The 15,813-nt window shown below is 34.8% G+C and overlaps 2 protein-coding genes across 2 annotated transcripts; both read left to right on the top strand.

Annotated features, from left to right (window-relative positions):
• Window positions 1-1,261: 1,261 nt before the first annotated feature.
• Window positions 1,262-3,231, top strand: LOC140751547 (uncharacterized). The gene is made up of 2 exons (XM_073085457.1): window positions 1,262-1,390; window positions 2,851-3,231. The coding sequence occupies exons 1-2, from the start codon at window positions 1,304-1,306 to the stop codon at window positions 3,202-3,204; spliced, it is 441 nt and encodes a 146-aa protein (XP_072941558.1). The 5' UTR covers window positions 1,262-1,303; the 3' UTR covers window positions 3,205-3,231.
• A 1,462-nt stretch (window positions 3,232-4,693) lies between these two features.
• Window positions 4,694-9,501, top strand: LOC140751768 (uncharacterized). Its single transcript, XM_073085809.1, has 3 exons — window positions 4,694-4,812; window positions 7,063-7,683; window positions 8,341-9,501. Exons 1-3 carry the CDS (start codon window positions 4,694-4,696, stop codon window positions 9,452-9,454), a joined length of 1,854 nt encoding a protein of 617 aa, XP_072941910.1. The 3' UTR covers window positions 9,455-9,501.
• The last annotated feature ends 6,312 nt before the right edge of the window (window positions 9,502-15,813 follow it).

Here is a 15,813-nt window from a genome sequence, read left to right as displayed (position 1 = left end):
CTTATCATAACGTTCATACCAAAACAAGAATAAGAATTGATACAAACGTGGTGTTTCAAATTAATGTTCACAAGTACTAACGTATGTTTGTCGTACCTTCATGACTAGGACTTATTCCTCCCGTCCATGGACTGCAGTAAACCCTTACTAAAAAAGGATTAGCTCATAATCAAATGCGCTACACAAATTCTATTAATTAACATGTATCCATCCATCCTCTAGCGGATTAATTCTCCCAATCCTGGGGGGCCTCCAAATACACTTGCTAAAAAGTAGTCAGAACCAGCAATATGTAAAATGTGTATAAATTAGCGAAAAAGAAAAGATCACTGGAATCATACGTAGTTTTCGGCGAATATGTCTATGACACAATTGTAATTTGGTAAAATCAAATAATTTTTTTCTCTGTTGTCTCCATTAAACTTTCCGCCCCGGGCTTCCGACGACGTTAGTCCGCCACTGCATCCATCTCTAAGCCTTTTAAGATCCACTGCTGGTGCCATCCAACCGGTCCCGTCCCTTTGAATCCAGCGGTTTCCCATCTTCTTCTTCTTCAGGGCGTCGGTTCACCTTGTCGGTGGCAACCTGTGCTCATTTTGCCTAAACGTGGTCAACACTCGAAAGCTTTTCGTCCCTATCGATTATCGGTCCTCCGAATTATGTGGCCGGCCCTTTAACATCTATATTATAGGTACCTACAGTAATTTTATGTCATAATAACTATAGTTGCACAGACATGAAGAAAGGAGGAGTATGGAAGTATTCCATCGGAAAGGAGAGCTTTGAATTCTAAAGACAGTTGAATCCGCCACGTTTAAAGTTTTCTGCGTCTGGCTAAAGCATTTTTCAATAATGCATTCTTCCGCGTCGTGAAAGTAATGCACTCTGTTCCCTCGGATTTATCGCAATTGAATCAGTAATGGATGTATTTTAAGATGCTATGTTTATTGTGAAGTTGAGTTCTCATAATTGTTAATAGATTCAATATAATATAAAAATTTTGCTAAATATGAGGTTCGCTGCGGGGAAATAACATTAAATTTTAATAATTCTGACATTTTAATAATTTCAATGTTTCATGAAAACTCATTCTAGAATAATTAAAAGATTTAATTACCTATAATTCTACTAAATGCATTTATTTTTCTCTTCAAAAAATTAATTATGCAATAATTTTCATTTGAATGTAATTGATAATCAACGTATGTATAAAAGGCGTAGATTCATACAATTTTGACTATACACAGGTGGTGTTCCATAGCATCAACATAATATTAGAAATATTAAAATAAACTAAGGAACAATGAGGGCCTTTGTTAACATCAATAACATTGCTTATATCACATTGCTGTGTGTTGTTTTGTGCTTCGAATGGAGTACCCAGGACAAGGTAAGTCTCAAAACACTAAAATAATACAGAATTTCAAATTTAATAATTTTAATAATTTCATTTTATTATTTTCCTATTCATGCCTCTTATTCAATGGAATATTAAACATTAATGGAATAACTTCCCTAACGCAATCTTGCTATAAATTTTCTAATAACTATATTATACGAGCGATATTGCACGCGATACAGCAAATGTATCGCATATTATTACACAATAGAATAATCTAGCCCGCAAGACATTGAACGCATGTAGAAAACTGTGCAATGTCATCGGATTATACCAAAATTGCGGCGGTTATTCTAGCTGAGTAACCTAGTTGCTATACAGTTGCATCAAGAATGTGCTTAAAAATAGCCCTTTTACATGATCCTTTATATCATTATTAACCCACAGTCATACATATAGCACGCAACTGGGCTGGGCACGTTCCTCTAAAATGAGAAGGGTTTAGAGCTGAGGTCGTAGCTATTAGATATTCGTAAATGTGACATGAGAGACATGACTAATCAAACAGTACATTTTAGAATTTATACTGCCTATAGTAAAGATTTAAAAGATTTAAAAAAATCATCTCTCCGAACTCTCTCTCTCTCCGAACTCCCACTCATACTACGTCCTTCTACAAAAACTCCTTTTCCTCTGTTGCTGTTTGCCTGTTTGCCTGTGGAATAAATTACCTTTGTCCATACGCCGCGCTAAATCGCTTGACGAATTTAAAAATCAACTGAGGAAACATTATTTATAAATCTTGTTTTTTTTTTTTCATCCCTTGCTCTCGTCATTTCCACATTTTAGTTTTACTCCTTTTCTTTTTTCAATTATTATTATTATTATATATTTTATTTGGTCTATTATTATTGCTATTTTATCTGATGTGCTTTTGTCTTTTTTGTTTTCTTGTCCTTCATTTATTATCGGATTCCTACATCTTTGTTATTATTGTTTACTGTAATTCTATTCCTTGTAGTCTGCTCCACCTCTAACTTCGCACACCCTATCCTACTTTCCTTATTTGTCCTTTTCTCTTTCCCATGCATAGGTTGTCTGGAAGAGATCGCTGCTTAGCGATAAGGCCGCCTATTGCATACTGTTTTTACTTTTTACCTTAATTACTACTGTTAAATTCTACTGTAAGTGTGCAATAAAGAGTATTCTATTCTATTCTATTCTATTCTACTTAAGCCTACATTCTAGCCTTTGCTTTGCAGTCGTGGAAAAAATCCTCATATCGTTATAACGAAATAATCTTTTTTAGCAAAGCACATAAATATGTGCAATATTTCACAATCTCTACAGATTCAATCACATCACCATCTTCCATTGTCTATGTATGAAATGATGCCAATATTTCGACACATAATTATATGTCAACAACTTTTCCTATTATATTTCCATACTTTACCTATTATATCATTAAGTTAATAATTTTAAGCTTAACCTTATTTTTTTCATTACAGATGCATTTACACATAATGGGCCCCGCTGTTAAGGAATTACGAGAGCAAGCTGAAATTTGTTCCCAACAAACTGGAGTACCCGCTGCCAACTTGAGAAAAATCATTGACAAGACCCTGAGCGACGAAAGAGCTAACAAGGAATTTTTCCATTGCGTTGCACTTAATACTGGCTACATTGATAACAATTCAAAATTCGTTGCAGCCAAATTCATAGGTTTAGAAATCAAAGAAGGAACCCCAGAAGCTATCACGAACACCATCAACGAATGCAATAAAATTTCATTGGGAGACAACATTGATACGGCTTACGCGGAGGCTGATTGTGTCCATGATGCCATCCATTTCACCGCCTAAATTGACAAGTAATTTACATAGTTGGTTCTAATTAGCGTTAATTGTTGGTGTAATAAAAATGAAGTAGGTAGTAATCATGGTTTTATTTTAAATTGCCTTCATCAGAAAATATTTTTGTATCATGTGTGATATAAAATTTTTCAAAAATTCTAATAATTAATTTATGTTTATGTAAAACGAGAGATTGGATACATACTTGGAAGCATCATCTTTGTTCAATTTCATAGTCATCATATTGAAAGTCTATCAGGAGAATTTCGTATTTGTGTGCTAAAAAAGAAGAAACAGTACAATGGTGATGCAAAAGTCATGCGCAAACTTTGCTATTTGAAATACCCGTCTTTAATTGTAGATGTATAAATATTAGCATATTTTTCTCATTAATATAATTCCATATACATTCATGATTTTTGCCTAAATATAATTGACGCCTAAAATACTTGTAGACGAAATTATCAAGATAAATATCATTATATGAGGAAGTAATGCTTGTATATAAGGACTACCAAGTAAATATTTATGCTCATTCATCACTATTACAGTTACTGTACGGTGATTTTGAACATCTCTATCAAAAGAAACTCATAGAAAATGAAAGATTTAGTAATTTCAATAATTTCTAATAAATTCATTTATATTACATTAATATGCGTTTCTCTATGTTTTGATTGGAGTATCCAGGATAAGGTAAGGGTTTACGTAGTAAGAAAGTGGTTTATTTGTTTGTTCATTAGTATAGTCCGCGCCAAACTGCTATTTCGCTCTGAATATAGAAACGAGTCGCTTCGCAATAGCACATTGAAGATAATTATTAGCGCGACGAAGACAACGCGGGTCCCCCCTCCCCCGACATCCGTCCTCTGCCCGGTCTAGCCCACAGGTACATAGCCGCGTTAGTGTGCCCTTACGTTGCTACGTAGTATATGCTTGTGGTTGTGTTGAACCGCATTGGCTGTGTGACTGACCCTTGCGCGCATTAACTTCAGAGCGGACTTGAAGTTTGGCGCGGACTATACCTGTTTAAAAATTGGTTAAACTCATCGTAATTTTACTCCATATGTAACACCGCCACCTATTCCAGTAGGTATAACAATAGTGTTAACCTCTTCTACGTTTTTGATGGTAATAAACCTATTAATAAGAGACGCTAATATATGTATTCCAACTTAATCCTGAGGTAATGAAATGCGCTAATTAATTATTGGGAATTATTAACCATATTACAAAACATCATAGCTATTCACTGATATATACTAATAATAGAAATAATATCTAGCGACTTTCGAATACTGTATTAGAGTTAGTGCAAGAGAAGAATAAAATGTATGTAGTAAGTGGTATGATTTTAGCGTCAACGATAAATATGTGTATTTTTAAGCATAAGCGGCATTAACGCTAACGTGCAGAAAAGAAATATAATAACTTAAAATTTCAGATCCAAGTCTATTGCCAGCCCTCAATTATCCACGGATTAGATAAACATGTGGATATGTGTTCTAAGGAATTTAAAGTTCCTGCTCTTACTATGCAAGAAATAATAAGCGTGGGGCCGCAATCCAACGATGAAAGTGTTAAGAAATGTCTACACTGTGTCTGCTACAACTCTGGGTTTACGGACAAAGATGGACACTTTATTATAGAAAAAATGGCAAAATTTCAAGTAATAAACGGAACACAAGAAGTCTACGAGAATACACTCAAAAAATGCAATAAGATTACTTTAGAAAACCACTTGGAAACTCTTTACGCGGTGGAGATTTGTATTCATGAAGACTTTTTTTACACTTTTTAATAATTTATTAATTTTTATTTACACAATCGATAGCCGCAGTTGAAAAAAAATATTTATATGTAACAAATACAGGATTATTTTGGAATATCACTTGCCACGTATTTCTAAAAAAAACTATTATTGTAACAGAGTTATTAAATTTAAACGTAGCACAAGAAATATTAGAATTATTTTAATATATTATGTATCACAATCAACCAGCTTAAAAAAGGAACTATAAGTAGTGGGTCCCTTGTTTCATAATAAAAGCTTTGTTCTATTTACTCGACAATAAAAATATATATTATATTGATCCGCCTATTTACCTTACACCAGGATACAGTTAAATAGATTATATGGATTTTCAGAAACATAATTATTGCAGGAAAAATCAAACTATAAAATAGTTATAAAATTGATCTAACTGCAAATCTTGCTATCATTTATACCACAGCAATATAGCCTGTGAAACATTCTTGATGCAATATGTTGCGTGTTCTCGCAACATGGCAATCTAGCCCGTTAGATATCGAATATCAGCAACTAGCACATGGAAAATTGCTCGTTTGTTTAATATGTAAAAACTCCTTGGTAAGATTAAACGCAATATCTATAAGACGTTGTGATGTATAAAACTGTACATCCATCATAGAGTTGATTTTTGATGAAAATAAATTTTCACAAAAACAACAATATGCAAAATTGCCTACCCAAATATGCCCATAAATTAAATTATAGTGAATTAATTATAAATATAAAATTATGAATAAACAAATAATGAGCCTAAGTAACACGTACTTAAATCCTAATGGTTAAAATCGTTTCATTAAAAAAAAAAAGACGTAAAATAGACAGCGTGGGACCCTCCCGGCACCCGTCCGCCCGTTCTCGCCCACGAGTACACAGACGCGTTAGTGTGCATTACGGCGTGTAATTATAACTCAACCAGCACGCAACAACTTCAGAGCGGACTAGAAGTTTGGCGCCGACTATATAAAATATGTCGTTAATTAATGGTGTAATAAAATGTAACCATATTTTTCTTTTAAAGTACTTACGTCATAAAAGTTTTTTTGTTTCGTGTATGTTACAAAACACAATACCTAAATCAGTTTTATGGTAAATTTTCCACATTTATTAGCTATATAAATATGTAAAACATACTTCAGAAATTGAGAATGGTGATGAATGAAGGCAAAAACATTAACTAATAATTAATCTTGTGCAATCGAAGAAATACATATTGACAGTATTACTGTCAGTTGGATCAGTAATTTATAAAATAATAAACAATAAATAAAACGTTATTGTGATCTTTCAATAACCAAATCGCAGTAAAGAAGGTCTTAAAATATATACATAACTACAAGACGATACAATGGGAAGAATGATGATGCTCTTTGATATAATAAAGAATTAAAATTATGACATACATCCTAGCAACTCAAGAAATAATTTGCAACAAACATTGTCAAACTAATGTCTTTGATTGTTTATATATTTTTCAGTGAAGTGATATTTTCCGTGTTTATATTTTTAGAGTAATATTTCATTGTTTTTGTACATTCTATAGCTTAAAAGTTGTTGATGCTTGCAGGTCACATACCAAGCGCAGGTACATGTAGCCAGACCAGCAATGTTGTCTTAGTTCAGTGTAATTTATGCTCCCAGCCACGTTTTTTCAAAGGTACCAGGGGGTTGAACATACATATCGGTAAGATACATAGAGATGTGTCTCGTCGAGATGATTGTTCGACTCCCCAGCACCCACCATCTATTCCAAATTCTTGTCCTATCTCATCTAGTAAATCATTTTCAGATACATTAAGTTTTTTTAAGAATAACGTAGCAGTGGTAAAACGAATACCCAGGGGTGCTCGTGTTACTGTTGCTACTAGTCTTTCTCACACCATTCGGAATGTTATTTCACAAAATTCAATTGAAAGCTGGGAGCATTTATTAACTTTCGCATATTTCAAATTACATGCTAAAAAAGATGGTAGTAAATCTCTGACCAAAATTATAAAATCAAATTGTAATAGCCCTACATCTTTCGATATTTTATCAAAACAAAATTTTTCTTTCAGGAACATATATAGGAAAATTGAAAATAAAGTGAACGATGGCGATATAAAAGGTGCCTCAGCTTTACTTTTTTCGAATGACACCATCGCTCCGGACTCTCAAGATACTATTTTGGCGCTTAGGGAAAAACATCCGTCAGCTCCATTAACACTTCAACTTCCGGATCCACCACTAGCTAATGACAACTCTCTACAAGTCAATTCAAAAGAAGTTTTATCAGCGATAATGTCCTTCAGAAATGGCTCTGCTGGAGGTTTAGATGGTCTCTCACCACAACACATAAAAGACCTAACATGTGGTTCATCAGGCGAGGCTGGCAGAGCCTTACTGGAGGACATTACTCGTCTAATTAACTTTATGCTAGAAGGGAAAATTAACAATAACATTACTGCCACCTTATATGGTGCAAATATTTGTGCATTGCAAAAAAAAGGTGGCGGTATTAGACCTATTGCTGTGGGCTGCACTATTCGTCGCCTTGCTTCCAAAGTTTGCTGTAAGTGTATAGCCCATACGATAAATGAAAAATGTGTACCAATACAACTCGGCTTTGGAAGCAAGGGTGGCTGTGAGGCTGCGGTCCACGCAACACGGACCTTTTTACAAAATAACGGAGGGGAAGTGTTATTGAAGCTTGACGTAAAAAATGCTTTTAATTCGGTTAATAGGGGAACCCTGCTACAAGAAATTAAAAATAATGTTCCATCTATTTACAAATATATTTGGCAATGTTATAGTTCCCCATCAAAATTAATGTATCGAAATCATTCCATTTTGTCTTCCGTCGGTTGCCAGCAGGGTGATCCCCTTGGGCCGGCCATGTTTAGCCTAGCTATTCATCCTATCATATCACAGTTAAATTCTAAATTAAACATATGGTATTTGGATGATGGTACTCTGGGTGGTGAAGTGAGTTCAGTCCTAAATGATTTAGAATATTTAATTACCAATCTGAAAGAAATTGGTCTTGACCTAAATTTTTCGAAGTGTGAATTATTTATAAATTCTGATAAATCACCAGAAGAAAAAAACAAAATCCTTGATAAGTTTAACGTTTTGGCTCCTAACATAAAGAATCTGGATAAGAACTCTCTTCACCTACTCGGTGCACCTGTGTTTGAAGATTCCATTAATTCATTTACTCAAAATCAAATTAAAAAATTTAATAATGTTTCAGACAGATTATTTAATATAAATTCCCATATGGCATTATTTATTATTCGGAACTGTCTTTTTGCTCCAAAATTTCTTTATTTTCTTAGATGCAGTCCCTTTTTTAGGTATATTAACATTTTAAATGAAATTGACTCCATCATCCATAAAACATTATCAACCTTATTTAATTGCCAAATTTCGGACCGCGCTTGGACCCAAGCCTCATTACCTATTAGGTACGGAGGTTTGGGAGTACGTAAAATTTCTAGTGTTTCCCTACCAGCATTTTTGTCTTCGACTCATAGTACGCAAGACCTCGTTTCGAAAATATTATCAAAATCCCTAATGAACTGCGACGTTGCGTACATGAGTGAAGCCAAATCTGCTTGGGTAATGGCCTGCCCAAACCAAAATTTTCCAAAACTATTAAATGTTCAAAAATTATGGGACGAGCCTCTCTGTAAATTAACATATGAATTACTTTTAAATACTTCAGATGAAATTACAGAGCGGGCTCGTCTTTTAGCAGTATCTGAACGAGAGTCCGGTTACTGGCTACAGGCTCTTCCATCAAGCCACATAGGGACTCTTTTGGATAATTCCACTCTGTCCCTATGTTTGTGCCTGCGTCTTGGCTTAAAAATCAATGAGCCACATCGTTGTGTCTGCGGAGAAGGTGTCGATCAATCTGGTCATCACGGTCTGTCGTGTCAACGCAGTGCCGGCCGTATGTCGCGCCACGCATGCATCAACGATGTCATCCGTCGGGCTCTTGTCACCATCAACGTACCGGCTACCTTGGAGCCGAACGGTATAGTGCGTGATGATGGCAAGCGGCCAGATGGTTTGACACTCGTTCCCTGGAAACAGGGGAGGTCCTTGGTATGGGATGGTACATGTGTTGACACCATGGCACCGTCTCATATTCGGGCGACCTCGATGCGTGCTGGTGCGGCGGCCGAATCTGCGGAGGCTGTGAAGCGGCACAAATATGCTGCTATTTCACAGAATTACATATTTGTGCCCTTCGCAGTTGAGACGATGGGACCGTGGGGACCAGAAGCGAAGCAATTTTATAATGAATTGTCTTCGCGCTTGATTGAGACCTCTGGTGACCCAAGAGCTGGAACTTACCTCGGTCAACAAATAAGTTTGGCAATACAGCGAGGTAATGCTGCTAGTGTCTTGGGTACACTACCGCGGGGCAGCGATCTGGCTCATTTATTTTATTTATTATAGTTTTAGTTATTTTTTTGATTACTGTAAATATTTTTATTTATATTTGTTTTAAATTTAGTTTAAGTATATTTCATAATAATTGTATTATATTCGAATTAAATAAATAATTAATTATTTTATTACAACTTTAAAATTAAATATATGAATTTTAGAACTATAATACACCAGCAATATGTTGATCACGATCTGGACATCAGTTTCTAAGAAGATTAAGCGACTTCGAAAATATGAAAAATTCAGAAGTTTGTGCAAACCGTAATAATAAATTCAAGTTTATGTAAAACAAATATAATTGGCTGCATAACTGGTAGCGTCGTATGGGTTCAACTTAAATTATATTTGAAGGCGGTAGAACCCTTGGTGATTCGACTCCGGCGGCACCATTTTTCTGCCTAATAAAAATAGTGATAAGCGCTGCTGTGTCCTGGTTTGGAGGGCGTGGTAAGGGAGTCATACTTTTCCGAGGCATTCCAACTTAGTCCTCAGGGATAGCGGCGCAACTATGGCCGACTTTAGGTAGGAATGTCTAATCCTATTTTGGGTTGATTAAAGATGTCCATGGCCGGCAGTGGCCACTTCCCATCGGATGGACTGCATGCTCGTCTACAAATCCCATAATATAAATGAAAGTCTATCAGGAGACACCCGTATCAATGCTCTATAAAACAGAAACTTCTGAAACACCATGGTGCTTCAACGTATCCATGGAAAGTTTTCTTATATATTTTAATTTTTTTTAATTATTTTTGTAATTACACTACTGGCCTTTGATTTTTGTATGAAATATAGTTATATTTTTATATACAATAAATAGAAGAATATTATGGAATATCACTTGCACCATACTAACAGTAACAGTTATAACAGGTTTAATGAATATATGTAAGCAATAAATACATTTAATAATCAATATCACATTTAAACAGCTAAGGTGAGGGATCTGTTAATATCAAAATAATTTTATATATTTGTTCGACAATAAAACAAAAAAGTTTGGAAAATCCAAAAGTGCACGCCTCATAATCTATTTTTTTTACAATGAAATTGATTATTTGTAAAAGTGTATATTATATAAATATACAAATATACAAATACACTCGTTCTCATGTGCCAAGTTCTTGTACTGTCTCAAGATCTTTCATGGTGTCACTACTGTTGAATTGAGTGGTAATTTAAATTGAAATCTCGCTAATATTTATAGCACAGCAGAATCGCCTGCGTAACTTTCTTGCTGCAATATGTTGATTGTTGTTGCCACTTTGCAATTTAACCTGTTGATTCTTGATATTGCATATGAGCCCGATATACATTGGAGGTGGATTCCATTTTTAGTAACAACGTATAGTCCGCGCCAAACTTTTATATTCTGCTCTGAAGTTGTTGCGCACGCAACTATATGTACCCGTGAGCGAGAGCGCGCCGCAGATGAGTGCCGGGGGGGGGGGTCCCGCACTATCTTCGTCCCGCTAACATCTACAATTTGCTATTGCGACGCGACTCGTTTCTATATTCGGAGCGGACTAGTAGTTTGCCGTAGACTATACCTAATAATCACAACTAGATGGGGTTCCAGAAACACTACCGTCATACTCTAAGATGCAACCATGTGATGTACCCATTACTTATTCATCAGATTTTTAATCAAAATACAAATGACTGTAATCAGTTTTCATAAAGGGGACATTATGCATAATTACCTAGAAATATACACATAAATTTTAATTAATTCGTTTTGAAGATAAAATTATGCATTAAATGATAATAAGTCTAAGCAACACATATTCAAATCCCAGCGATTAAAACAGTTTTTAGGGAAAAATACATAATATAGAGGAGAGTTGGGTTGAAAGGGATATTTTTGATTTACGAAATAAGGACGTAAATAACTTATTTTTTCACAGGGAAGAACTTATTATTTTCAGATAAACCGATATGAATATCTCAAATCGAAATGATCCCAGGAAACTTATATTATATTGATATAGATTTTAATATGTCATCACTAAAAAGGTTGAAAAAAAATTTTTAGCAAAAAAATAAAACTGACTTCTATATTATCTTATATTTTTGAAGTCGGCGCTCATACTGGACACACTGTTTACGCCGTTATCCAACGAAATATATAGAGCGCCGACTTCAGAACTATGTACTAAACCAACATTTATTTGAATTATTTTTTACTTTGTAGTGACACCTATGTCACTACAAAGTAAAAAATAAAACCGACTCCTAGAGTCGGTTTTATTTTTTTGTTAATTTTTTTTTTATGATTAGTATAGACTAATGATTCTTAGTTTGCTCAAGAAAGTGTAATGTGTATGTACTTATTTCGAATAAACGTTTTTTACATCGATATTTTTTTCCACTTACAATTTCACCTCCGCTTCCGTTAACCTCCGCAATCGCCGCCTCCGCTAAGAAAGCCTAAGTTACAATGTTTATGGAACCAATATTTAATAGAGAATAAGTTGCTATTGTCGTGTTCGGAGATATGTGATTCAAAATCACATATCTCCGAACACGACCAATTCTTTGATTCTTACACTTTTTTCACTAGTTCTCTGGAAAGCAACGAATCTGTAGTTGATCTCAAGTACGACTTTAATACTATTTTTTAAGTTGTTACTGATGTCCACATTATCCACTCATCTACAAACTGTGTGTTCGTTGGTCGGTCAACTTCATAAAAACCTACTATGACTTAGAATTATTTTCCTATATTTCTCATCATGTTAAAAACTTACTGTATAATATATCCATCTACTTAACTGCCATTTATACTTTTTTACTTTTATGCCATTTGTATTTAATTACCCTAATCTGTTTACATTGTGCAAATGATATACATTAAGTTGCAAAATAATTCAATTTAGTAAAAATTACATTTTTTCCTCCCTGTAGATTTAAATTTATGACGAATATAGTCAGGTATAAATATATAAGGCATAATCGACAATAGTATTATTATTTGTTTAGAAACATTCAAACCTACAACATCTACTAATTCAACAAAATTATTTATAAGATCGATTTAAATAACCCAACAAGGGCTTAGAAATGTTCGAAAAAACTATTCATCTCACTTTGTTTTGTGCTATTTTATGTTTTGGTTGGAGTATTCAAGATAAGGTAAGTGGTAAACTGCGACGACTGTCTCGATAGAAGGCCTAGTATTATACACAACATGCCTGCGTGGAGTGTGTAAACTCTGCATTGGGGGCCGACCTCTAGCTCCCGACCGAAGTTCTTACCAGTTCCATCCTACTACGAAGCTCTGGTGCTAGCAAAGAAGGCGGCGAAGAGGGCCAGGGAGGACGACATGTCTCTCCAGATAAGAACACCGTAACGCTGCTTTGCCAAAATCCATCCTTTCCCCATGCCATGAGTACAAGAAGGCGCATTCGGGGGATCCAATTCCAGTCTTAAAGGCATGACATATGTGTGAGTTCTGCATGCTCATCTCATGTAGGATACCAATGAGAGCGAAACCCTCCCTCTTGGGATGTGGTTGGCATTAACACCAGCGCCGGCCGGATCACGTATGTAACGCTAACGCTTCTCGGGATTTTTTTTTATATTAAAGACATTTAGACGCAAAAATCGCCTTTGCAAGTAACCTTGAAATCTCGTATTAATATGAATTTAAATTTTCAGGTCCATGTTCATGTTCCGCCTGAAATCGCTCAAGTATTTCGACAAAACGCCGAAATGTGTTCTAAGGAAACTGGTGTTCCCGCTGGCAGAATGAAACAGATGATAACTGTAGGGCCAATACCCGATGATGAAGCTACTAAGAAGTTTCTGTACTGTGTCTGTTACAACGCTGGATATAACGACAAAGACGGACATTTTGTAGTAGATGAAATAACCCAGTTAGAAATAATGAACGGTACGAAAGAGGACTTTGTAAAAACTGTTAATGAATGTAATACGATTACTTTGGACAACGAGTACGACACTATCCTTGCAATGGGACTTTGTATACATAAAGATTACTTTTATACCGTTTAATACTTGTTGGATACTTATAAGTATCAGGTCGCAACAGTCTAATATTGTTATCTGAATTGAAAGAAATATACGTATATAGAAAGTATTTTATTTTATTTTTAATCATACGTATCTTTATGAAGTGTTTTGTATTAAGCAAACAGCAAATTATTGTAATATAAAAAATCTTAGTAAAAAACTGGAAAACAAATGCATCCTTTTTTCTCTCTATACGAGCTTACTTCATAAAAGACTGAATTAGATAGGAATTAGTAGAAATGGAGATCTTTAAGGTTGCTGCCGACAGTGTAAACCAGTAATTCACAAAGTAACTAGTATTAAATCCTAGGGGTAGATTCCAATTTGTAAATTATAGGAAAAAAGAGAAATCAATGGAACAAACTTTTATTGTATTTAGATGGACCATCACAGGGTCACGTGCTGTGGTTGCAGACTTGGAATCGTTTGCATCTGGGCTAGATCTCTAAAGGCATGCGAGCGGCACAACTTAAAATTTATTTATAACCTTCTTGTCTACTATAGGTATTCAAACGAGCCATTACTGTGGCACTGGACATTGGTCTCCTGAGGGGCCTAACCTAACCTAACATATCCTGGTCTAATGCTAATTGGTGGAGTTAACAAGCATTCAACAATTCTTTGTTTTCCTCACTGTGTTTTATCTGCCCTTGAAGGAAATTGGACTTAAGTAATTATAATACACACATAACTTGAAAAAATCAGAAGTACTTGTCATTTGGACCCTGCACTCCCAAATTGACCAAATTTCAAACAAAACTCTAAAAAAGCAGAAAAAAAGTTGGATGAAATATTTAACTGAGCACACATTAGGGAAAATAAATTGAAGAAATGATTAATGTTATGCAATCTAAATATTTTCCGTTATCATGTTATTTGTATGTCAACTTTTTTATTTTTAGAGAACTGCGTGCAAAAGAAAAAACTGTTTTTTATTCGTGTCTATTCATATTATATTCAGGTTGTCCCGTAAGTACCACGACAAACTTGGGGAGAACATAGATGACGGTCTGACCTCTCTGGGAAAAAAAGATTACCTTAGTAAAAGTGTCATCGTTTTTGCACTATCAATTGTTTTCGATTTTTTGAGAAATTCAGCCCTCTTCATCTTCTTTCGTTAACTGCGTGTACACATTTTGTGATGCAGTGTTTATTTTTTCTGTTAAATGCTATTAGATAGTTGGTCTATCATATTGAAATGTAAATTGGTTAAAAGATGTAAAGGAACCATAAAAAAAATAGGGATATTTTTAAATTTTAATTGTTTAACTATGTTTCCCTCAACTTTGACTCGTCGCGGTGAAAAAAAATGTAGTGGACTATAAGTGTACATTGCCAAAAAATATGTACAGTAAATAGAGATTTCAAAAAGGTACCACACTTACTATTTAAAGTTGAATAAAAAAAGTTAAGGTCGTTTTTGCATGAAAGGGGCTAAAACGTAATGATCGAGTTTTTATTTAAATTACGGTTTCCACCGACTCCCAACGTGTCTGGCAGTACTAAATCACATTATTACCTAGTTACACACTTAAAAATATCATTCTTCATTTGTAAAAAAACAATTTAGTAACTAACCAGCAAACAAAGTAATACAATTTATTAAGTCAATTTTTACCTACTTTGAAGTGTCGTTTCGAAGTAAAACTTCGTACATGTATGTAATTTGAATGACAATACCACAATTTGACAACTTGGAACTGATCTGATGATGGAGCCAGAATATGGATGGTAGATCTCTTACCAATTTAGCCCAAACTCGAGGGATTTTCTAAGAATTGAACCATGCACCTGCTGCGAAGTATCTTTACTAATCTATGGTCTTGGTATTTGTTGCGCCCCAGTGTCGATTGTATCAAAACTGATTGGAAATTTATGAGAAATACGTAAACAAAAACTAAAACAGTCATGCTTGTAAAAACGTAAAAAATCATACTAACAGGTTCTGTATGGGTATTTTGGAAATATGAATTAATTTATCTTAAAGTAGCACTTATGTCACCAGATGTCTATAGTGAGGGAGCCCACGATCATAAATGCGTCGATGTGTAAATCGAGCGTCATTAGAACCTTTACGATTGTGTTATACGTTAGAATGAAGAAATGGTTGTACGATTATATTTTTTAATTCAGCTTCTAGAGGGTTTAAAAAATGTAAAAGAAAACATGAGTTAGATGGAAATAATCGAGCGCGGCAGGTTAGTGATAGGGTATATAGTCCACACAACTTTAATGTTGGAAATATGTTAGTCTGCCGGTTACCATGGGGGGAGAGCCTAACCAACCATACCTTAACCTGACGCACTCGAGTCACTCCCGAAATCCCTTCT

This window comes from Epargyreus clarus, unplaced genomic scaffold, assembly GCF_041222505.1.
Source record: "Epargyreus clarus isolate Ecla_fem2 unplaced genomic scaffold, WU_Ecla_fem_2.2 ptg000023l, whole genome shotgun sequence".
In the NCBI taxonomy this organism is placed as follows: Eukaryota; Metazoa; Arthropoda; class Insecta; order Lepidoptera; family Hesperiidae; genus Epargyreus; species Epargyreus clarus.
This window is presented reverse-complemented; position numbering and strand designations above follow the sequence as displayed.

Excerpts from the sequence above, each read along its gene's own strand:
- LOC140751768 (XM_073085809.1), top strand. The coding sequence starts at position 4,694 with ATGTGTTCTAAGGAATTTAAAGTTCCTGCTCTTACTATGCAAGAAATA. Across the intron at positions 4,813-7,062 it reads TGTGTCTGCTACAACTCTGG|GAACATATATAGGAAAATTG; the intron begins GTTTACGGACAA and ends TTTTTCTTTCAG. Across the intron at positions 7,684-8,340 it reads CAAAATAACGGAGGGGAAGT|GTATATTAACATTTTAAATG; the intron begins GTTATTGAAGCT and ends TCCCTTTTTTAG.
- LOC140751547 (XM_073085457.1), top strand. The coding sequence starts at position 1,304 with ATGAGGGCCTTTGTTAACATCAATAACATTGCTTATATCACATTGCTG. Across the intron at positions 1,391-2,850 it reads AATGGAGTACCCAGGACAAG|ATGCATTTACACATAATGGG; the intron begins GTAAGTCTCAAA and ends TTTTCATTACAG.